This window comes from Hevea brasiliensis, chromosome 15, assembly GCF_030052815.1.
Source record: "Hevea brasiliensis isolate MT/VB/25A 57/8 chromosome 15, ASM3005281v1, whole genome shotgun sequence".
Classification (NCBI taxonomy): domain Eukaryota; kingdom Viridiplantae; phylum Streptophyta; class Magnoliopsida; order Malpighiales; family Euphorbiaceae; genus Hevea; species Hevea brasiliensis.
The window spans coordinates 67,327,192-67,350,364 of record NC_079507.1 but is presented as its reverse complement, the minus strand read 5'-3'; the positions used below and the strand labels follow the sequence as shown (position 1 = coordinate 67,350,364).

The 23,173-nt window shown below is 35.3% G+C and overlaps 4 protein-coding genes, 5 non-coding genes and 1 pseudogene across 9 annotated transcripts; 6 read left to right on the top strand and 4 right to left on the bottom strand.

The window, feature by feature from the left end:
• The first annotated feature begins 181 nt into the window (after window positions 1-181).
• LOC110662372 (fatty acid desaturase 4, chloroplastic) lies at window positions 182-1,325 on the top strand. Its single transcript, XM_021821329.2, has one exon. It carries the CDS (start codon window positions 294-296, stop codon window positions 1,206-1,208), a length of 915 nt encoding a protein of 304 aa, XP_021677021.2. The 5' UTR covers window positions 182-293; the 3' UTR covers window positions 1,209-1,325.
• Window positions 1,326-1,830: 505 nt separating this feature from the next.
• On the bottom strand, window positions 1,831-4,329 carry LOC110662373 (vacuolar protein sorting-associated protein 22 homolog 1). The gene is made up of 7 exons (XM_021821330.2): window positions 4,201-4,329; window positions 3,987-4,097; window positions 3,635-3,770; window positions 3,060-3,214; window positions 2,392-2,499; window positions 2,215-2,304; window positions 1,831-2,097 (listed from the first exon to the last, which is right to left on the bottom strand). Exons 1-7 carry the CDS (start codon window positions 4,249-4,251, stop codon window positions 1,945-1,947), a joined length of 804 nt encoding a protein of 267 aa, XP_021677022.1. The 5' UTR covers window positions 4,252-4,329; the 3' UTR covers window positions 1,831-1,944.
• A 102-nt stretch (window positions 4,330-4,431) lies between these two features.
• On the top strand, window positions 4,432-4,503 carry TRNAM-CAU (transfer RNA methionine (anticodon CAU)). The gene has a single exon. It is a non-coding gene; the product is annotated as a tRNA-Met (tRNA).
• Window positions 4,504-4,902: 399 nt separating this feature from the next.
• On the bottom strand, window positions 4,903-9,731 carry LOC110662374 (probable folate-biopterin transporter 4). Its single transcript, XM_021821331.2, has 7 exons — window positions 9,466-9,731; window positions 8,174-8,301; window positions 7,270-7,491; window positions 6,451-6,915; window positions 5,873-6,070; window positions 5,630-5,767; window positions 4,903-5,438 (listed from the first exon to the last, which is right to left on the bottom strand). The coding sequence occupies exons 1-7, from the start codon at window positions 9,544-9,546 to the stop codon at window positions 5,177-5,179; spliced, it is 1,494 nt and encodes a 497-aa protein (XP_021677023.2). The 5' UTR covers window positions 9,547-9,731; the 3' UTR covers window positions 4,903-5,176.
• Window positions 9,732-11,098: 1,367 nt separating this feature from the next.
• Window positions 11,099-11,176, top strand: LOC131174343 (small nucleolar RNA R21). The gene has a single exon (XR_009144591.1). It is a non-coding gene; the product is annotated as a small nucleolar RNA R21 (small nucleolar RNA).
• Window positions 11,177-11,816: 640 nt separating this feature from the next.
• Window positions 11,817-11,892, top strand: LOC131174344 (small nucleolar RNA R21). The gene has a single exon (XR_009144592.1). It is a non-coding gene; the product is annotated as a small nucleolar RNA R21 (small nucleolar RNA).
• Window positions 11,893-12,111: 219 nt separating this feature from the next.
• On the top strand, window positions 12,112-12,210 carry LOC131174340 (small nucleolar RNA Z161/Z228). Its single transcript, XR_009144588.1, has one exon. It is a non-coding gene; the product is annotated as a small nucleolar RNA Z161/Z228 (small nucleolar RNA).
• Window positions 12,211-13,599: 1,389 nt separating this feature from the next.
• Window positions 13,600-14,604, top strand: LOC110662375 (uncharacterized). The gene is made up of 2 exons (XR_009144205.1): window positions 13,600-13,631; window positions 14,022-14,604. It is a non-coding gene; the product is annotated as an uncharacterized LOC110662375 (transcript).
• Window positions 14,605-15,731: 1,127 nt separating this feature from the next.
• Window positions 15,732-17,477, bottom strand: LOC110662377 (BURP domain-containing protein 5-like; annotated as a pseudogene).
• Window positions 17,478-17,617: 140 nt separating this feature from the next.
• LOC110662376 (MDIS1-interacting receptor like kinase 2) lies at window positions 17,618-21,182 on the bottom strand. Its single transcript, XM_058136576.1, has 2 exons — window positions 18,393-21,182; window positions 17,618-18,155 (listed from the first exon to the last, which is right to left on the bottom strand). Exons 1-2 carry the CDS (start codon window positions 21,064-21,066, stop codon window positions 17,770-17,772), a joined length of 3,060 nt encoding a protein of 1,019 aa, XP_057992559.1. The 5' UTR covers window positions 21,067-21,182; the 3' UTR covers window positions 17,618-17,769.
• Between the last annotated feature and the right edge of the window lie 1,991 nt (window positions 21,183-23,173).

The following is a 23,173-nucleotide window of genomic DNA, read 5'->3' as shown; positions in this document are numbered from 1 at the left end:
AGAAACCACGACCAATTCACTGGCTCACAATTGTACCCAATGGAGTGGACCACGAGACCCATTTGTACGGTTCAATTTCATATCTAACGTTGGAAATTTGTCATGCGACCTTCGCTAGGAGGCACTAGCGAATTCTATTATTCCACGCACACTATACTAACGCCACAACACGAATTCTTTTAAATCTCTTCACAGGACTTCCTACTTCATTTACTGCCACAATTTCTTCTTTTGAGCTCATATATATTGCCTCTTCAAACCAACCGGCATTGATTTCTCTTTAGGCATTCTCAATGTCTATCCTACCCCAACACAAGTGCCTTACGAGGTCCCCAACCCATGTTCCAAACTATCACCACTTATGCCTCCGCAGACTTGTGATATGCTCAGCCACCACCACCAAATCTAAGACCAAGCCAGCCCAGTTAGTTACTGAACCTAGGCTTGTGAACCCACCAACGTCAGTCACACCCATCGCCCCTCCTGTGCTCAATGACCGTAGCTTGCAATCAACGTGGTCTCACCGTATATGGGTGGCAACTGGGTGCACTACTGTGCTTATTTCCCTAGCTAAGGCCATTGTGGCTGCAGCTGATTCCCATATATGGCTCCAACCCATTTTAGCAGGCTATATTGGGTACATTTTAGCTGACCTTGGCTCTGGGGTGTACCACTGGGGAATTGATAACTTTGGTGATGCATCAACACCCATTTTTGGTGCTCAGATTGAAGCATTTCAAGGCCACCACAAGTGGCCATGGACAATCACTAGGCGTCAATTTGCCAACAACTTACATGCTCTAGCAAGGGCAGTAACTTTCTGTGTTTTGCCTATAGATCTTGCTTTTAATGATCCTACAATCCATGCCTTTGTTAGCGTATGCTCTGGCTGTATAATGTTCAGCCAGCAGTTTCATGCTTGGGCTCATGGAACTAAGAGCAAGTTGCCGCCATTAGTGGTGGCAATGCAGGATGTTGGATTGCTGGTGTCACGTGCTCAACATGCTGCTCATCATCGGCCACCTTATAACAACAATTATTGCATAGTGAGTGGTGTTTGGAATGAATTTTTGGATCAGCAGAAGGTTTTTGAAGCACTAGAGATGATCTTGTATTTTCAGCTTGGGGTGAGACCTAGGTCTTGGAGTGAGCCTACTTCTGATTGGACCGAAGAGGTTGAAGCCCCTTCTCAAGTTACAGTACAGTGATTCTTTTTCTTATTTCCTTTCTTTTTTTCAGTTAACGGGTTGAATTAATGGATTTATTCACAGTTTTATATGATTCAGCAATCTACTAAGTGAATAAATATGGTCAATTCTGTTTAATTCCTATTACAGAAGGCACTAGCTCTAACAAAGACAACTGGTTCTGCCAGATAAAATAAAATAAAATAAAATAAAAGGAACAAATTTTCCCATTTAATCTATTTAATTTCCATGATTGGAGTCATTTTCCAATTCTATTTGATTTGCAAGTCTCACATTTACAAGCACGCACACATTGAATAATTTTTTGCATCACAGTGATCCATTTGGTGATTTAACTTGCGTGTTGCCCTCCCAAGGAAAAAGAAAAACAGACCAAATGAATTGCTCTTACTCAACAACCAGGGGAAAGAAAGGAGTAAAAGGAAAATCAAAGTGTAAATAATTCAAAATGAATGAGCGTTTAACAATCCAATTAGAGTGAATATGCTCATGCAACAATTGTAAGATCTTGCAAACGCTCTTATTGAATTAGAACCCTATTGAAAGTTTGTCAATGAGAGGCACTTACGCGAGGTTACTCACAGTCATAGTAAACATAAAATTTAGCGATTTGAAACAAAACTAATGGGAATTGATTCTTTTATATTAACAAGAGAATTTTGCAGTTTCAATACATTTTACATTGCTACTTTCACTTCCACCAATGAGAATTTAAAAATAATAATAATAATTATAATTACCTTCCACACCTTATGTTTTGGGTACAAGTAAAATTTTTGTGGATAAGAAATCCACGAGCCCCTCCTGAAAAGGATATGGAAGACACACAGGGAAACCAATAGCGGCGTTTGCCATCCTCGTGGCCATCATCAATCATAGCAAGACCTTCCTGCATCAACCAACAGGGATTTATGAGTCCATGAATCCAATTCTACAGGGAGGAGGAATAGAGATAAAAGGGCAATTTGAAACTGGATAATCAAAGATGGTGAGAAAAAAAACTCACATCTAATAATGTATCAAGAGCATCAGTAGCACCACCAGATGTCCAAGAAAGCCGCCTCTCTACCTCATCAACTGTCACATAGCGTTGTGCCTAAAAAGAATGAGACTAGTGAAATCCAACGTAAATACTTATTCCATTGAGAATGGCTATGCTTTAGGATATGGAACGTAGAAAAGCCTGAGCCAGCTCCAAAATTTCATTATGGTCTCTGTTCAATTCAGTCGGAACAGATCGAACAAGCTTTCTTTTTCCAACAGAAATCACCTCAAAACTGCTACCTAGTATCTGAGAAACTTAGTAGTCAACTAACATGCAATGCCAAAAAAGTAACCAGAGATAAATAATAAAGAAGTTGTATTCAATTTTAGCTATAATGGCACTAATGCATACTCAGAATGAATCTAACAATATCACTTAATAAACTTACAACAACAGCTAAGAGTACCAAGTAATTTACCACGTGTTCATACTTCATATATATATAAATATATATATATATATATATATATATATATATAGAGAGAGAGAGAGAGAGAGAGAGAGAGAGAGAGAGAGAGCAACTAAATTTTCATTTAGTACCTAAAACTAAAATACCATAAAACTCGTCTATCAAACTGGTTTCATTCACATAGCCCCTTGCTATCAATCAAGTCTTTGGAATAGCAAAAATATAGCACAATACGTATGATGCAATTAAGAATTTAGAAAGATGACATAAAACATGTCTCTGCAACCTTATTCATATAAGAACTTCTCCTCCATAAAGCACTTTATTTTAAATCAGTTTCTCAGAAATTGTACAATCATCAGCATGACAAATATTAATAGAAACCTTAATCAAAAACCTTAAGCTTTCTTATAGCACGCAAGCAGTCATCCTCAGAAACAGCTTCACAACCACTTTTTCGTTTCTGACGAAGCAAAGTACAGAGTTCCTGAAGGTTGGTCAAACCTCCATTGTGAGGTCTCGTTGCCAAGCATATCTCAACAATTTGTACCCCTGTCTAGCCAAGTAAATGCAAATCAGTATAAACAATTTACAGCATATTGAAAAACATAGTATTTAATGGCAGAAGATAATTTTAGACATGGGTACATCACAAGAAGTGGAGCAAAACAACAGCCAAGTCATAAACTAACACTGGGGGAACAGAGAAATGCAGCTGTATGAACATGAACAGATTTCCTGACTACCAGAAAAGTGAGATAATAGTTGCTTTTCTGGTAAGGAAAAACATAGATAGAATACACTGGAGAACACTATAATCCATAATTCTTAAGAACCTTTCAGTTTAGAAACTTATGTTTTAAACATGCATTTGAAACATTCCTACAACAAAATATAGAGTTATCAACTACATCTAAAAGAGAATTTTTTTTAATAAGAAAAGCACCATACTTCAAGAAATACTGGGCAAACCAAGTTCGTAATAGAAGTCACCAATCCCTAACAGCTCTGCCCAAAACCCCTTATTCGAGGCCAGTGGATCCACTCCCACTTTAGCACACATCTCGTGAAACTGCGCCCTGAAAGTCGGGTTCTTGCGAATATCATTCTGCACCAACCTTTATCAAATCTCAGTGCCATTCCCACTTCCAATCATGAATTTTGACAAATATATAATCAACGAATAAAAATAATTTCCCAGCAAGGAAACACTGTTAAAAAGGATTGAAATCCAATATCCGCAACATGGGATTCTTTCAATAAGGCTAATATTATGATAATTAATCAATTGGGCAGCGAAACTCTCGCTGTAAGTACTAATGACCTTGTGTTTGCGGGCAAACTCTTCGAGCTGAGAGCGAAATGTGGCGAGCTGTTCTTTCATAAGATCAGTTCTTAACTTTGCTACATTTTCTCCCAGTAATCGATATTGGTCCTTCAATACAATTCCAAAAATGGAAACAAAACAAATTAGCAATAAATAAGATTGGGAAAAAAAAAAATCAAACGAACATCAAATAGACAAAAAAGAAACAAACCCGAGCAGCAGCAGCTGTTTGCAACCCGCCAATTCCAGGCCTCCTTCTCATTCTCCTCCTCTAAAGATCGCCCCCTTTTTATTCTGGGTTTGGATAAAAAATTTTGAATTGTCGTTCTGTTAGCAATTGCGCTTCTGTTTTTTTTTTTTTTACGATACGCAAGGCAGCATGGAAGGCGTAGGCAAGTACCTGCAATATTCTTTAATTTTCTGGATCTCAACACAAACCAAAATCAGAGTGGCGCAGCGGAAGCGTGGTGGGCCCATAACCCACAGGTCCCAGGATCGAAACCTGGCTCTGATAAGAGTGGCTTCTTCAACTGTGCAATTATTTTTATTTTTATTTTTTGCAAAATTATTTATTTTTATTTTATTTTAATAACTTTATTTATTATAAAGGGTAGCGCAGTTTTATTTTCAACATGATCATCAAAATTATTATTAATTTTAATATGGCCACTTAATTTCAATTTGTATTCATAAAGAATTTAATTTTAAATTTAGTTCAATAAAATTATTTATTAAATCCTCGTAAATTTCTATTATTAAAGCATTCAATATTTGCTAATACAACTTAAAGGAGTATTTGGTCTAGCATGCAGCCCCCTTCAACGAAGCATTTGCCATTTCTATCATCTGAAGAGAATGCCCCATTCAGACTATTGCCAAGATTGAAATAAATAAAGGATAGAATCATTGGTAATTTGATCCAACTGTAAAAGATTTTGCATTTCAAATAGAATCAATGAGCAAATTGTAGACAAGGTCTTAAACATTGCATATGTTGCAGCCAACAACCTACACTGAGAAGTGTAAACCTAAGTAGCTATATTTTTTCATTTCAGAATCTACAATTCTACATCTGTGAATTTCAGCAGCTAGTCGGCAGTAAAAAAGAAAATCAGTGAAAAAAAATTGTATTCATTTTTCTGCTTCTAGATAATAGCATTCTGTTTTGAGAATGAATGAATCCCCAACTATGCTGATAGCCCTGTAGCTTCTTTTGGTATCAAAAATAAAAGGGCAACTGGAATGTAAGTGCAGAAGACTTGGATGGCAATGCCCAGTAGTAGGTTATCAAATAAGCCTGATGATAGATTCAAAAATGAAGCCAGTGCAGCACCTGTGAATGATCCCAGCGTTGAACCCAAGTTGTTTATTGACATAAAGAGGGCAAATAGAGTTCCTTCAATTCCTGGAGGGCATAACTGTCCGGACAAAATGAGGAATGGCATGAACCTGCAGGTAAATGCCAAAAGAGCAACAACATGATGGAAATTAGTCATTTTTTGTCAATTGATACTAATGTGGATTTGGGATATGCGTACGCATGCATAAGTTCTTTCTCATGATTCTTTGGTACAAAATATTCAAATTTGCCAAAAAGTATTAACAGAAGAAAATAGGAACTTAGCAAAATATGCACATACTTGAGTTGATTGATTGCATCAGCAAGGGCAGATCCACAAAGGACCATAATCTTATCTGAAATTCCATAGGTAAGACTGATTTGAGACACTAAGACCATATCTAGGGCGCTTATGAAAGACAACCCAATATGAGCTGACCTGCATTACATATGAAAAGCAGGATAAAGCAGAATTAGGCAAACTGAGTTGAAAAAGAAGAGACATCTATTCCAGGAAATACATCTTGCAATGTGAAGTACTTACAACAGAATCTTCCGCAGCTTCAATGTCTTCAGGTAGCGATTGTAAGTGAAGGTCCCAAGCATGAGGCCCAACCATCCAACAACACGTGCAGTCCCCAGAAAGGATGCGTCCAATTTCAAGGACTCAGTCTGGTAATAGAACATGACTGTTGAGAGGTTTGGAACTGTGACATGTGCTAGGAAAAACCAAGTCATTGGTCTGGTCTTCCCAAGACCAAAGTAAAAACAAAAGCAAACATGATCAGAAGAATTAACCAATATGTGGCAGTAAAGTATGCCAAAAAAGAAAGAGGGGAAAAGAACCCTTATAACAACAGGATGACACTCCGGATAGGCACATTTAAACTACATTTATACCTTATATCATATGCATAAAGCTGACCTAATAATTTGACCACCTATTCAACAATGCAGACTATCTGGTCCAATAACCATCATTATTGGCATAATGATGCCAACACAACCATAATCTTAATTAAAGCCCAAAAATGGTTAAACCTTTAAAGAGGGCAAATTAACTTGTGACATTCAAATGTTTGAGAACAATAAATGAGCAACTTAAGATCTGTTAGTAGTTACCTCAAAATGATTGGTTGCCTAAAAGCAACAAACAAACTGTAAGTGGCTGCTCTAAGAGAGTCTAACCATCCCAATGCTAATGAATTGTCCTTCTCAGGGATCTGTGATTTAGTACTAATAGCCGTCCTCTTTATGCTATTCTTTTGGCTCTTCTTTCTTCTCCATGTGCTTGCATTTGACTTCTTAGCTAAGAAACTATCTTCTTCCAAAACAATACCATTCCCATTTACTATATGGGAGCTGCTTACAGAATTAGCAAACTCAGGCAAAATTTTACTGCCCACATAATTCTCCGTAATTAAACCACATGATAATAACTGTATGGCTGGCAGCACTGAAAACAGAAAGAAATTTGTTTCTATCTGTATGTTGGTTAATGCATATCCTCCTAACAAACTGCCACATATTCCACCCAAAGCCATGGATAACCAAGATATCGACTGGAGATCTCCTGCAAATGAGGCCCTGTTTAACGACAACTGCAAGTAAGTCATATTCTTAGAGAAAGTAACTAAACCAGGACAATCAGTAAAATACTCATATGTCAATCAGTAAAATACTCATATGTCAATGTATGCAGCATAGATTGAGGAAAAGAGCATGCCACTGCAACAAAAGCAGTAACACATAATAGAGTTATCTCTTCTCCAGGTGGGTGGAAAGTTGCCACCACAGCGTTACCCAGCCAAACCAATTTTCATAGTTAACAGAATTAAACAACAGTTAAGAGTTACATGCCAATTACCAGATATATTGTCAACAGGCTAAGTATGCACATGGAAATGGAAAAGATATTTAATATGTGCACCATGCACGTACCTCTCAAACCTTACTGCCTCAGCAATCATAGCATCCACCACAACATCTGCCATGGCAGAGCCCAAGTTTTGCACAGTCAAGAAGACTGTGAGGTGCCATCTGGAACTTCTCAAGAATGCATTTAAGCCTAGAATAGGCCACGGCACTAGAGACAGAACAGTTGCAATTACTAGGTATGGTATCCTTTTTCTTCCCTTGATCGGGATACAATCTGACAAAATTCTATAGGCCACATGAAAATTAAGAATCCAATAAATAAAAGTGGAAAATTACTTATAATGAAAAGGATAGATTTCTCAACGCATCATTTCATGATCATGAACAATTAAACATATATGTAGAAAATTACTTATAATGAAAAGGACAGGTTTCTTAATGCATTATTTCATGATCATGAGCAATTAAACATATATGACGATATGCATCAACAAACTTCATATGCGAATTTATTTGTGCTAAAATGATAATGCCATAAATTATTCTGTTGTAAGAATTTTTGGTATATATGTATTTTGAAATGAATCCATTTTGTTTCACATAGCATTTAACAGTTCTAGCATCATGCTAACTTGAAAATCATGACAACAATTTTTAATAATAATCTGTGGTGCTAGAAAAGTTGCAACTTCCGTAATATTGCTATGACAAGCAAGATGGAATTCATTCACTTCCATTACTCATATAAATTCCATACAAGAATAAATTACAATAAAATTGCAATTATAGTTTTAGTTTCATACAAAAGCACAAATGTGGAAACCAGAAGTGCCAAATGTTGTCAACACTGCTGGCTAGTGAGTAAATTAGCAGGGCGCTGCATCATGGAAAACCTTCTACTACATGGATGGATGTGTATATTTGAAGCTACAATGCATGCCTGCGTGAGTGTGGGAAAGAACTATACCCATATAATGGCTTTATGCTCCATGGGAAAAATGCTACTGAAGATACAAATTGGGAGGCTGAAGGTGACAACCTAAGCCTGTCTTTTAGGTGGTAGGAAACAGCAGTCCATACAAAGGATCTGAAACCCTACACTCATATTTTCATGATAAACCAAAGAATGATAAGTTGGAGTTATATTCCAAAAAAAAAAAAAAAAGTTGATGGAGTTGCAACCAAAGATAGGAAATAGAGCAGTTTTGAAACAAGTATCCATGAAATATCATTAGCACAATCCAATATTACACCAAGTTTTATATGATATCAAACCAGAGAGCTGACCATCACAAGAGTAAACGGAAAGAAATTTATTACTAATTTTCAACTTTCAAAGCCAGTCCAAACTACAGCCAAAGGCCTACAACTTAAAAGGGATTGAGTAGAAGGAGGAGAAGCTGGCCCAAGACAAGTCGGCTTCATAACAAAACCAGTCCTGTGGAAGGCAAAAATAGGAAGGCTCGAATCATCCTTAAGAATCATATTCCTGATCATTGACAAAAGAAAAAAGATACGTGGTCTTATTATTTCCAAAGTTCATTAAACTCCTATTTAATATTATTTTTTAAGCATATAAGGCAAGAACTATATTAAATTATTAATTGTTTGAGTTACAAGGTCTCCAACTTGGAATCAGAATACCCTGCAAGTATGAGAAATTAAACTAGGTTATAGCATTAATCAGACATCTATATAGGCATGCCATATAATATTTGGACCATAAAACCAACAGAAAGAGTTTGCATAATTTGATTAATATATTACAAGTACTTATTTTCCTTCATAAAGCAATCGTTTTGTTTCTCAACAAAGCAACCCTTGCTTCCAAAAGCCTGAAAGAACACCTGGAAAGCTAACCAAAGAAGCAAACACACATTAACTAACAGGAATAACATTTTTTCTAGCTGCTTCTAAGCCATTAAGAAAAATGTTAACTTTGATAACAATAGCATAAATTCAAAACTCTAACCAAACAACAACATTTTCAAAATTAATAGAACACAAAAATTTCATAACAATATCACTATCAGCTAGACTTCTAAATCAACGAATTCATCCCAGAAAATTTAAAAATCAGAAAATCCTCAAAGCACAGAAACCATCGACAAATTCATATATCATCACATCCCTGCACTTTCTACATTCGCAAAAAATAAAAATAAAAATAAAAAACTCAGTAAAACCAGAAGATCAATTTGAATCCAACAAATTCATATTTGCAGAACACATAGAGAAAGAAGAAGAAATGATTGAAACCTGAGTGAAGTAAATCAAGCAAATGAGCCATAGAAATGAAACGCCAAAAGCTTTTCCTAGCTGTTTTAGCCATCCTATCATTTTCGAAACAAGAAAATATGAAGAACTCTCCCCTTCTTCTTCTTCTTCTATAAATCAGCAATTTTCCATTTTACTTTCTGTGTGTCGTTCTCTTCTCCCTCCGAAACTCTCTCTGCTTCAACGGTTTATTTCAGGTTTCTTTACTATTTGACATTTTGACTTCGCTGTCCCTGCTGTTTGGGGCGCGCGGGCTAGCGTCATGTACATGCTGCGGCTGGGCTTTTTTGTCATTTGGGAATGCGCAGTTGATGACTGTGAACTTGTCCCCTTGACACGTACTATGAACCTACCAAATCAGACCAAGTCAGCTTCGGGCCCACGGAAATGACAGTCACGAAGGTTATTGTCACGGTTATGATTGAGCTCAATATTTTTACGATGTACTTGATAATTTCTCAAATTCATGAGTACCGTCGCCGATGGCTTTTTATGATCCACAAAACATTTTACCAGGCATTATGCACTTCACTGTTTAATGGCGGGAAGTCCTTGTCGATAATGGTACAATAATTTAACTTTAAATTGATCTAAATGTTTGTGAGCTTGAAAAATCCATTGTTGATATTCTCAACACAAAGTTGGAGCACCTGAAAAATAATTACTCTGACCAGAAATGCAATCTACTATCACTTGAGATCAGTTGACCAAACATATAAGATGTTGAGAATTAAATTGTTTTACATTAAAATAAAATTAAAAATATTTTGATATTTTTAATATAATTAATAATAAATTATATGAAAAGTTGAATTGAAAATAAGTTTATTAAAATATTAAAAATTAAATGAATGAATTTTAAAAATGTTAACTAATATATGGATTTCACTTTTCGATAAAATATATATATATATATATCATTAAATTTCAGAGGCCAAATTATAATTTAGCCATAGTTATTATTATTATTATTTTTTAAAATTTACTCTATAAGAAACCATGCAAAACAAAGCTAAATTTCCCGCTTGAAATGCAATCTAGTATTTTTTTTAAGGACTAACATGCACGTTCACCATCTTGTCGTTTCCCATACGGACCTAACTAACCAAACCTAACCTGACCTCAGTGGCTGAGCCGCAATTAGCTTTAGCTTCTCTCGCATGGCAATTCTCAAATTAAACAGAAAAGCGCTCTGGTTGCTGTATCTACGAAATTAGAAGGTAATCTCGCTATTTGTCTAGCATTGAAAGTCGATTCTCAACGTAAGGGAGAATAATAATAATAATAATAATTAGAAGGTAATCTCGCTATTTGTCTAGCATTGAAAGTCGATTCTCAACGTAAGGGAGAATAATAATAATAATAATAATAATAATAATAATAATAATAATAATAATATGGGGCTTGGTTCCGGTGAGTGTTTTCAAGTTTTGGATGTAATTGTTAAATTATTACTGCTTTAATTACGGGTTCTTAGATTTGCTCGAGTTTCTGCCCTCTACTGCAAATTTTCACGGCAAGATCAAAGTTTTTATCAATCTACCAATCTATTTTTATGCTAATGAGAGTTGTTTTACGTACCCTTTTGCTCACTCTCTTCTGAAATGTTGGCTTGCATTCCTTTGGAAAATGAAATTTATATGTAGAAGTAGTGGACTGATTTCCATTGATGACGATCAAATTCTGAGGGATGCTCTTATACCTGTTCGGTTCATTTTTATTATTTAGGACATCAGCTCGAAATGATTTTTCTTAGAAAGTTGCATTCAATTTGGTTTCTTTCACCTCTTTTTTTTTTTCTTTAATTTTTTTACTTTTTTCTCCCTTTCATCGCTTGCCCTTTGAAATTTATTTTGCATCTCTATGAGGATTGCTTGTTAATTAAAGTGGTGGACTGATCCATAAATGATTAATTTTTTTCTGAGGGATGCCAATGCTTCTTTAAGTTGGACTCGTGACTTTGTTGCTCAAAGTTGAATGTTGTGCTTTTGTGTGTTGTATTTGATTGCTTATTGCCCCCTTATGATCTGTGATTGGAAATGTGTGCTTGCATATTGTTGCATATCTTGCTCTATCCCAATGATGAAGATACTTCAGATGAGCCAAGGCAGGCGTGATTGTATAGTCATAGGTGCTAGCAAACTCAGTGACGTTCTTTCCCTTAAAGTTTCATCCTGTTTCGGTCTATCATGGGGGTTGTAATGAATAAACTGATGACTTGATATAGGTTTGTAATGGTAGATTTTTGCATATTTTAAGTAAATCATTGCAGAGTGTTCTGCAACTACTCAGACTGATGTCATTATGCCATTTGCTGCATACCATATAGTGCACATATCTGCGATTCATGTTAATAAATTTAAAGTAGTGGACTGATCTCTATTGATGATGTAGCAATTCTGAGTGATGTACATTCTTTCTAGGATTATGATGCGCTTAGTAATTTAGTAGTCCTGAAATTAAACTTTTTGTTTCTCATACTGGGCATTGGTGTTCGTAAATTCAAGTTCCTGGGATATGTATGATGTTGCTCGGAGGCTTGCTTGCCTCTCTCTCTCTCTCTCTCTCTCTCTCTCTCTCTCTCTCTCTGTTTGTGGTATATACAGATTGCCATTTGTTCAGAGATTGAAATCAAATGATGATTTTTTATTATAAATTTCTCACGATGCTCATCTGAGACGCTCATGGTGTCCATGCTGATTCAATAATCCAATGCTTCTGATGGTTTGATCTCTGTATTAGAACTGACTTATCCAAAAAGGAACACCAGTGATGATAATTACAGCAAACAAATGCTCTACTTCTTTATGTTGGTTTCATATTCATTTCTCCTTCTTCACTCAGACAAAATTTTTATTATTTTACTGGGCAATGTTAGCCAAAAGTTCTGTATTTATTAATTTATAGGTGCACCTCCGCTTCCATTCACTAGGATAAAGGAAAGGCCTTTTTTTTACTGGCCTAATTAAAGTTATAGTGCAGTAGTAAAATGCTAGGTGATAAACATATGTGGAGAGGTGCTCAAAAGAGTCTTCAGTCAATTTTTTCCCCTTAAAATTTATATCATTTAACGTCGAATGAATGACATTTGGATTCTGAGATTGTTGTTTACAGGCCCTGCTGCTATACAGACCCAGATGATTAAGTATGTGACCATCTTGGGGGAAATGGTAGAGCCGTAGTTGAGATGACTGATAGTCTGGTCTGCTCCCAATCCCAAATGCTATTGCCTATATATCCTATGCAAGGAATATTCTCAATTATATTTTGTCATTGGAAATTAAAGTAATTGGGATTTGTTGATGAAGTGTGTACGTTCTAGCTGATGAGGAAGAGGCTGTTGGGCAACTGACCTATGTTTTCACCATATACAAGATCACCATATTTTCACCATTGCGTAGTGGAGATGGGGTCAGAGTTTGGCTCTCCAGACTGCACCCATGGGTCCCTAACCTCGTCATTGCTGAGGTCTATTGGCAATCATCCTATCAAAATAAATTAGAACATCTTTTGAAGGATCATATGGATGGGTCTCACTCTTCTATAAATAAAAATAAAAATTTTGTATTTAAAAGAATACTAATTTTTTAATACTCTCTCTCTCTATTTTTTTCACCTTGGATTCCAAACCTCTAAAATTTTGAGGTTTCCTTCATGCCAAGCGAGAATGGCAATTCCAAGTTTGACATTATTGTTAATTTAAATATTACTTAAAAGGATTAAAAATAGATGTAAAATTAAATTTAATATATTTTAGTTATTAAAATTTTAAAGTAACTAATTTTTTTTAACTTTTTTAAGTAATAATTGAAATAATGCTTTTCGAAAAGAGGATTTTTTTTTTTTAAATCTCTTAATTTCAACTCCTAAAATTTAATTTTAATTTTGAAAAGAGGTTTTTCTTTTCATTTTTTTTTTATAAAAAAAGAAAGTCTTTATTAGAAAGCCTGGAAAAAAAAATGGGACCAATATGGGCCCATAATTGATTGACCGCATGTTTTCCAAATTTTTAGTTTCCAAAAATGCCCTCAATCGTCTCAATGGACAATTTTGCCTTCCTATAAATTTCCACGGGCCCAATTACACACTTCTCATTTCCTCCTTTCACTTTGTTACTGCTAAAACCCTAGCTGATCTACTGTTCACGGGTAAGCCTATTATCCTTTCTCCTGAATTTCTCATCTACGATTCTGGATTTATAGACATTGGACATCAACCTCTTTCTACTTAATTTTAATTTTTTTCATCTCACGGTCAGGGTAATCTAGTTCTGTTTGTTTTGTTATTGTATATCTGTTTTTGATCTTTAATTTTTTGCTTTTACTTTGCTGGTTAATCTGGTTTATTTTGTTTATTAATGGTATTTCTATTTTTTTGAATTTATTTTAGTATATCGATTTTTCCTTTTTCAATCTGTCTAGTTTTCTTTGTAACAGATGAGATTTGATAGTGAGAACGAAGAAAGCTGAGTCTTTTATCCCTTTGGGTGATAAGAAAAGCTTAACTGTTATTCTTGTTTTGTGTGTGACTAATTTTAGGGGAAAACTTTGCAAGATGTCAGTGTACGAGGAGAATCGTTGTATAAAGGATAATCATCTTAGGTTGCTTGCTTCCAAATTTGAATTGAAACGAAATCTTTTCAAAGCGCTTGTTAGAGATCCTCAGCTTCCAACGGAAATTCGTGAGAAATTCCAATACAAGCTGTCTAAGTTGCCGAGAAACAGTTCTTTTACACGAGTGAGAAATAGGTGTATTTTTACGGGTCGCCCTCGTGCTGTTTATCAGGTCTTTCGAATGTCTCGTATTGTTTTCCGTGAGTTGGCATCCCAAGGTATGTTGAATGGTGTAAAGAAAGCATCTTGGTAACAAATCAATGCGACATTGGAAGGCTCTATAGCTGGTGCTTAAGCAAGGTTCTAATGGACTATTTCCTTATGTTGGAGTTATATGTCTAGTACATGTGGTTTAAAGTTCTTTACTGGAAATTGTTGCGATGCTTTTGAAGTAGAATAATGCGGAAATGTTCTTATATATCTATCAAAGAATTTGAGATCAGTTTGCTCATGATCTTCCAATTATTTTTTCTTATCTGATGAAAATATATATTATTTGTTCGTTGCATTAGCTTTTTCTTTGGTACCTTTGTACATTCTTTGGATTCAATGACTCTTCACTGAATAATCTATGTGATTGATTGTTACATGTGCAATAAAGGTATTGGTATTTATGTTTTTTAGTTTTAGCTAGCAGTTCAATTGGCTAAAAAATGTGTAGCAGTTAGTAGCATTTGCAGTTCACTGCACTTCCTTTGTAGTTCAATTGGACCAAAGATAGCTATATTGGATAATAGTACTTCTAATTTATAATCAGGCTAGATAGAGAAATTCTTTAAAGCCTTTATCACTGTGAGAGAATCATTTTCAAAAATCCACTCTGATGCTAATCTTTTCTTCATAGGCTGTCAGCAGTGTGGAAGGCTGCAAGTAGGTGTAAATGTTTGAGATCATTGTGTATTTGTGTACAAGAGTGAAAGTAATCACTTGTGGGTTACAGACTTGCAGGAAGATATTCTATCGGATTTTATGAGACTGTAGCTATTGTCTGAGGAAATTGGCAAAGTACCTATTTTTAGAATTTAGGTCAAAAACATTTTTCATTGGTTTTGTCAATGGAGATTTAGTGGCCTCGTTGTCTGCAAGACAATGAAAAGGATGAACAGCTCCAAGATCGACTAAATGGATGCTTAATGTTCCCATCGTGTTTATTGTTGAAATTTCTATCAGGAGATGTCAACATTTCTGCAATAGTTACCTTATCTTCTTCAATAGAGAATCTTTGCTTCTGCTCATTTTGTTTTGTGAAGCAACTCAGGCACAGGAGATTTGTTAATTGCCATTATGCAGTCTTCCATGGTCATGCCAGGATGCAAGGGAAGCAGCATCATCGCTGTGTCTGTTCTTATTTCCAAACTTGATTATCGACAATTTGCTGCTTTTTCTTCCTTCTAAAATGAAACATTTCCTGTACAACATACACTCGTATGTCCAACGTTGATGTCCACACATCCAGACATGGAATGTATAATTTCACGTCAACATTATCCATTGGCCTATTTCAAACACCAGGATTTTTGTTGGATTGAAATTGATCGATCAACCCAGCTTCAAAGATCTTGATCGATTCCAAATTAGATTAAAGTAAAAATGCAAATGCAATATATTCATATGAGCTTGAAAAAAATTTCAGCATTCATTCAAATTTATATTTTATTATCACAAAAATTTTCATTAAATGACTACAAATTAATTTTCACTTAATATTGTGAAGCTTAGTACGAACTTTAGTTAGGAACCCAAACAATAGTATCACTATCAAGGAAATGACAAACTGGTGGTCCTGGCTTAACTTTGAGGACTTGGAAGGCAAAGTGCTCTGGATTCCAAGCTGTTGTATTTAAGTGGCAAACAACAATTGCTTTAGCTTTGGAACCGTCACCACCCATCAATGGAACCATATAAACCTGTGTCCATGGTTCTATGGCAATAAAATACAGCATACGGATATATTTCCTTTTGGCACGCTATTTGGTTGTCACCCATCATTTTTACTCCCTTAAAAATTGTATACCCTTTTTCCTTCTTCTCTTGTTCTGCCTCGTTTGAAAGCACTTGAACTTTTTTCCCATACTTTGCGACGACAAAATCAATTAATGATTAATGAAGTAGCACAGTATTTGTGTTCTCCCCTGATGCTTGGTGCCTCACATTCTGCTATTGTGTGTTTCAAGATTTGAGCTTCCTTTGATGTGGGTTCTATTGCAAAATAGTTCAAAATTTCTGGTAACTTGTTGCTGGAAAAGGGTAATGTTTCAGCAATTTTGCGAGGCAAGAAATTTGACCCATTAGTAGATTTTGTGAACGTAAGTTTCATCTTTTTGTCAGGATGTAGACCATCTTGTAAGAAGTATATAGTAGTTGTGTTGAATATTTCTTTTTGCTCGAATTTTTTGTTTTCTTCCCAATGCCCAACTCCATATGTTGCCCTGCGTCCACTATTGGTCCCAGGCTCAGCAACAACATCTACTTCTGAAAAAGCACTTCTGTTTCCTGCGTCTATATTTGCAAATAAGCAGGAAGAGAATGCTTTAGACAAAAATCACTTATTACAAAGGATATGCATATAAATATTTGTCCAAAGTTGAAATTTAAGTCTGTTAAATTCGCTCATCCCTTCTAATGGATTGTTTGCCACAATAATGTAAATGGAGAAAATGAACTAACCAGGCTGTAGAAGATCTTTCAGAACTTTAGGCAAAGGAGTGTTTGGTAACATGGACTGCCAATACAGCTTTGCAGGTAGAGATGCATTACTTCCTTTTAGAAAAATTATCTGCCAAAAATATGATAATAAAAGTGATATCAGTTTATCTAAAAACTTCAAAAAAAATTGAAGCAATCCCAAATTTGTATTCAAGAGAATTTAATGCTCACACAGAACAGCAAGGCAAAGGTGGTAAGGAGATGAGACTGCTCCATATGAACTCCAGCAGATATGTATTGAAATTTGGAATTTTTGCTATATGGGGATGGGAAGAATCAAATGACAGCGAAAAAATTCAAAAAACGACAAGTCAGTGCCAAAAGATTAATTGCTGTCGGTAAAATTTCAAGAAAAGTGGCTAGCGGCTAAGGTTGGCCGCCAAGGTCCATGACAAAGAAAGACTTGATAAGACTTTGTTAAATAAGGTTTTTTTTTTTTTTTTTTTTTTTTTCTCTTGACGAAGTGGGTGAATTTTGGACTATATATCTATGAAAGGAACTATATATTAATGGCTTCCAATTTACAGATTGTTGTCAAACAATTTGCTGATTTTTCTTCCAAGAATGGTTAAAAAAAATAGCCATATGATATGGATTTGGACAGCAAAGTTGGAGAGTCTGCTGGCTTTTTCCTCCTCATTCAAATTGATATTATTATTATTATTCAGTAGGTTCTAGATTGGCAATGGAGGGAGTTCTCATGACCTGTTCAACAAAGAGAACTTTATTTTAAAAGACAAATCCTCTTCTGCCCCGTTTTATATTGAAAAACTCATTTTCAAGCCCTTGGAATTTTGAAAGATTTGTCAAAAAAGTCACGATGAAGATGCCAATATCATTATACTACAATTTTGCTACGTAGTAGCATATCTTACAGGGTAAGCAAAGTTTCTGAAGCATGAAAAGTAAAAGGAAACTATAAAACATGCATTTATACAAGCAGCACTACAAACATTTTCCCAAAGGCTTAGCTCTTGACACTTCCTTGAACAAAAATTTCTCCCAATTTCACTTCTGAGAACGGCTTAGTTAATGGATGCTGTTTATCTATTAGCTGGGAACAAACTTGTTTCATGGTTGGCCGAGATTGAGGATTGGCACTCAAGCAAGCAAGTGCAAGTTGCGCAATATGCATCACTCGCTCAGCAGCTTTGTTTTGAGGAGTTGGGAGGCGTTGGTCAATCACATCCTTAAATAGTGTCTGCTGTTCTATTGGCGAGGAGGGCAATGAAAATGTTAATGAAACAGATGAAATGAAATCACCTGGATGTCTTCCCATTAGAATTTCAAGTGTCAACACACCAAAACTGTAAACATCACATTTTTCATTGACCATCATTGTGTAAGCTAGCTCTGCAAAAATTTCCATTCACACTTCAGTTTGCAGGTTTTCAGTAGCATTGTATGTCATATGTAAAGCATGATCTTTAGATTATTAATTGTAATACTGCATTGATCGTAGTTCAAACGACTCTTACATTTGACAAATTGGAATCATATTAGGAAAGAAATGGAGTTACAGTAAAAAAAAATGTATTAAGTAAATTTATTAACTTTATATTGATAAATAAATGAAGCCAAAGAATTTACCTGGAGCTGTGTACCCAAATGTGCCTGCAAATGAGGTCCAATTTGACGAGTCTGGCATCAAAAGCCTAGCTGTTCCAAAATCAGAGACATGAGCCTCAAATTCTGAATCCAACAGAACATTGTTACTGGAAATGTCTCTATGGATGATTGAAGGAGAGCAGTCATGGTGCATGTAGGCCAATGCATTAGCTATCCCTTTAACAACATTTAGCCTCTTAAACCAATTCAACTCCACTGCTTGTTCCTCATTGCTTAAAATACTTCTTAAACTTCCTCTTTCCATGAATTCATAAACCAAAAATGAGTGTTTTGAATGTGAACAAAAACCATGTAACTTGACAATGTTTCGATGACGTATGTTCATCAACACACAAATCTCACTTGTAAATGCTTTGAAATCAGTCATTTCTCCATTTTGTGACTGGTGAAGTTTCTTCACAGCAACCACTCGACCAGTTGGCAGCACAGCCTTGTAGACAATTCCATATCCTCCTACCCCAATGCAATACTTGGAATTGAACGCCTCTGTAGCCTTAACAATGTTTTCATATTGCATATCTCTATCACGACCCCATACTGCATAAATATCTTTGCCACTTGACTCCCCTTCTTCTGAGTTAGCTTTTCTGTTTCTAATTCTTTGGCGGAGAATGAAGAAACCTCCAACCAAGACAATAAATAGAAACAGACTACACACGAGAGGAATGAGAACAACCAATTTACTATCCTTTTTTCTGATAGTTTTGTTGATTGCAACAGAGACACATGCCTTTAGTCTAGTGTTATTGCCACACAAGTCTCTGTTGTTTTGAAGTGCTTCAAATGGAGCCTGCTCGAAGGCTTTATTGTGGGGAATTGGGCCGTCTAACTCATTATTGGATAAATCCACCACAGTCAAGCTTGATACATAATCAAAAGTAGTTGGAATGGAACCTGACAGCAAATTGTGGGAGAGGTTCAGTGTCTCCAATCTTTGCAACCCTCCCAGTTGTGGCGGGATCTCTCCTGTTAACAAATTTTGACTAAGATCAAGACTTTCAAGAACGCGTAAATTGCCCACCTCTAAAGGAATACTCTCTGCAAATTTGTTCTTGCTGAGATTCAAGAACAACAGTTTTGAGCAATCTCCAATCTTTTTAGGAATTGCTTCACTCAGGTTGTTTGCTGCAAAGTTAAGGCGTTCAAGATCAGATAACAGTCCAATTTCTTCAGGAATGCCTCCTGATAGCCTGTTATCATCAAGAGAAAGTTCGAACAATGTTAATTTCCCCAATTCCTTTGGAATCTTCCCCACCAGCTGATTTGATGAGAGGTCAAGTGAATGCAATTGACTTGCATTTCCAAGTTCAGCTGGTATTGTGCCAGAGATATTATTGTTAGAGATTTTCAGGGTAGACAAGTTGCTGAAATCTTCCCATTTCAATGAAAGCTCACCATAAAATTTGTTATCACTCAAATCCATATAGTTCAACTTTGGATATATGCCAAAATCTTCAGATACATTTCCAGTGATTTGGTTTCTCTCCAGATGGAGTCTCATTAAGCGGCTACAGTTTCTAAGGCTTCTTGGGATGGTACCCGAGAAATTATTTCCATTAATTGCAAAAGACTTAATTCGTCCACCAACGCATATGTCTTGTGGTAATTGACCAGTGAATCTGTTAGAATATACTATGAAAAATTCCAAAAGAGTGAAGTTGTTCATCTCTAAAGGTAGAGTTCCAGAAAGTTCATTGATTTCAAGGAAGAGAGTAGTTAGCTTTGTCAACTTCCCAATTTCTCTAGGTATGGAATTGGAAAGTTGGTTATCACTGAGATAGAGAGAAGATAAGGCTGTCAAGTTTCCTATAGAAGATGGAATTGGACCAGTGAGATTATTTTGTGACAAAGCAAGTTCAGTAAGTGACCTCAGCATGCCAATTTCTCGAGGTATGGAACCAGAAAGTTGATTGCTATTAAGAGAAAGAGCTGATAGATTTGTCAAGTTTCCTATAGAAGCTGGAATTGTGCCAGTGAGACTATTTACTGACAAATCAATCTCAGTGACAAATTTCAACATTCCAAGTTCTTGAGGTATGGAACCTGAAAGTTGGTTCATATGAATGTAGAGAATTGGCAGTGTTGTCAAATTCCCTATAGAAGGTGGTATTGTACCAGTGAGAAGATTATTTGATAAATCAATGTAAGTGAGAGAATTTAACATCCCAATTTCTTGAGGAATTGAACCAGAGATTTCATTGACAGACAAGTCAAGGATGTTGAGCTTGGATAGATTGCTAATATGGGAAGGAATGTTGCCATGGAATGAGTTATTACTAAGGTTAAGCCAGACAAGATTGGGAAAGGATGGAAAACTGAAACTCTGAAGCGTACCTTTCAAACCTGTATCTTTAAGGCTTATATTGGTGACACTTCCTGCCTTATTGCAGTGGATGCCAAACCAATTGCAAGGTCTGCCACTGCCAGCAGTAGTATTCCAAGAAGACAGGAAAGATTGGCTTTGATTATCCAGAGAATCCTTCCATCTCAAAAGAGCATCTGCTTCTTCTACTTCAGTTTGAACAGCAGCGGTGGATACAGTAGCAAGAACATGAACAGAAAATACCAGTAAAGGAATAAGATGGAAAAGGAGTGGGCAAAATAAACAAAGTGGCTTCTGCATAGTGGAAGCCATGAAAAAGGAAATGGGTTGCAATGGTGGATTGAGAGGCTATGATTGAATAAATATTTGCATTATTTGGTGTTGGATTTTTGGGTATTTTCACAGCCTCAATTTTGGACTTTGTTAGAACTTAGAACTAGTTCGGTAATTTATCATCACTTGACCATAGGAGCAGCTATTGGACATTGTGAAAGCAAGTTTCAAAGTCAACACCAAATTCTTTTGACCTTATATTCAGTAATTTATTATTTGAGAAAAAAATATATTTAATTTTTTTTTTTTCATTTTCTGTGTTGTGAAGGGTTGAAGGATGGAAGAACAGGTTAAATAAGAAAAAAAAATCAATCTAAAGAAGACTGAATAATTCTTATATTTGATACATAAAATAAATAAATGAAAGCAAGAAGTCATTGAATAAATTGATTAATAATAAATATAGTTGTTTGAACTATTATTAAAAATAATATCATTTAAAAAATATTTATTAATAATTTTAAACATTAATTTAAATTTCATATATTTTAATTATAAAAATTATAAAATAATTTTTTTCATCATCTTCTAGCCATAATTTTAAACCGGTCTACGTCGTTGTGACACAATAAGGTGTTGGACAAAATGGCCACGGAGAAAGTTAATAAAATTGTAAAATAAAGATGGCATGCGTGGCTTTGATTGATACAATGGAAAGGCTTGAGATCTTGGATTATATTGTGTAGGTGTTGGCAGTGGTCTGGTCTTGTGGGTGAATTTAGATTATTATAATTATTCCCAACTTGATTTAATTTGATTTGTCCACGTGTGATTAATCTTTCAATCATACATCTAAATATGAAATAACTCATTAACAAGTCTTGGAATTCTTTCCCTATTTAAACCTTATTAATGGTTCAATTCCTTAGTAAATTGGGATGTTAAGATCTCTTCTTTATCTTGATTTGTCAAATAACAATCCTAGTGGTGCTGTTCCTACTTCCACAGGAAATTTGAAGCATCTGTAATGAACTTTCTGGTTTCATGCCCAAAGAATTAGGAAAGCTTCAACATCTGTACATGCTTCACAAATAAAATGCTTCAACTTTCTGTCTTGTTGCCTAACAGGACAGGTGATTACTGTAAAGAAACTTCACCAATCACAAGATGGTGTAGCACATCTAATTTGAAGGCATTTAGAAGCAAGATTCGTGTTCTATAAGATGTACAACATCGGAACATTGTAAAGTTACATGGTTTTTGTTCACATCCAAAGAACTCATTTTTGGTTTACAAGTTCATAGAAAGAGGAAGTCTTAAGGATGACTTTGAGCAAGGATGAACGGGCAATGGAGTTGGATTGGTGAAAAAGGGTAACTATTGTCAAAGGGATAACTAATGCATTGTGTTGCATGCATTATATTATGCAGCAAGAATTTTCTTTTGGATATGGGTCTAGGCTCATGTTTCTGATTTTGGTCTTTGGTGCTCGACTCGTCCAACTGGAAATATTAAGCCTTTCGAGAGACTTTATATTATCCAGTGCATTGATGGTCTTATTGTCTTTTCAGTTATCTTTTTTCTCTGGTGCATATTATTTTGGCATCTTCATTATCAACTCTTTACTAAACTGATCACTTGGATTAGGTTTATCAAAGAGGAGACATTGACAAAACATGAGAAGTTATTAGCATAAAGGTAAACCCATCAGAAAGCTGCCGAAATCATCAGTAAACAACATTAATATGCCCCATCTTTTACCTCATATTTGCACGCCACTGATCGGAAGACAACCCAATAAAAGAGGAAGGTAAAGGGCTTATAAGAGCTTTACGGTGATGAGGCCCAAATGATAGAGCCCAGTTTAGGAGATTACTCGTTTGCCTCTTTGAAAAAAAAAATTACTAATTATTTTGCCCGGATTTATGTTAATATTTATATTTAATTGAAATATACTTGTAAACATGTAAATTTTATAATTTTTTAATTAAATTAATTTTTTAAAAATAATATGCCATATTAGCCATTATTTTTCATATATTATGGTCTAACTTTATAATTATTAAAAATAAATCATAATGTAAAGGTAAACCATAATACCTACAAGAAAGATAAAAGACGATGATGATGGAGTTATTTATAGAAT

What these genes read in the sequence shown, in the direction of transcription:
- LOC110662372 (XM_021821329.2), top strand. Translation starts at nt 294, where the DNA reads ATGTCTATCCTACCCCAACACAAGTGCCTTACGAGGTCCCCAACCCAT.
- LOC110662373 (XM_021821330.2), bottom strand. Translation starts at nt 4,251, where the DNA reads ATGAGAAGGAGGCCTGGAATTGGCGGGTTGCAAACAGCTGCTGCTGCT. An exon ending in AAACAGCTGCTGCTGCTCGG is followed by an intron (nt 4,098 to 4,200) that starts GTTTGTTTCTTT and finishes ATTGTATTGAAG; the next exon opens with GACCAATATCGATTACTGGG. An exon ending in AGTTTGCCCGCAAACACAAG is followed by an intron (nt 3,771 to 3,986) that starts GTCATTAGTACT and finishes AGGTTGGTGCAG; the next exon opens with AATGATATTCGCAAGAACCC.
- LOC110662374 (XM_021821331.2), bottom strand. Translation starts at nt 9,546, where the DNA reads ATGATAGGATGGCTAAAACAGCTAGGAAAAGCTTTTGGCGTTTCATTT. An exon ending in AGGCAACCAATCATTTTGAG is followed by an intron (nt 6,071 to 6,450) that starts GTAACTACTAAC and finishes TGGGAAGACCAG; the next exon opens with ACCAATGACTTGGTTTTTCC. An exon ending in AAGCTGCGGAAGATTCTGTT is followed by an intron (nt 5,768 to 5,872) that starts GTAAGTACTTCA and finishes TATGTAATGCAG; the next exon opens with GTCAGCTCATATTGGGTTGT.
- LOC110662376 (XM_058136576.1), bottom strand. Translation starts at nt 21,066, where the DNA reads ATGGCTTCCACTATGCAGAAGCCACTTTGTTTATTTTGCCCACTCCTT. An exon ending in ATTTGGGTACACAGCTCCAG is followed by an intron (nt 18,156 to 18,392) that starts GTAAATTCTTTG and finishes AAATTTTTGCAG; the next exon opens with AGCTAGCTTACACAATGATG.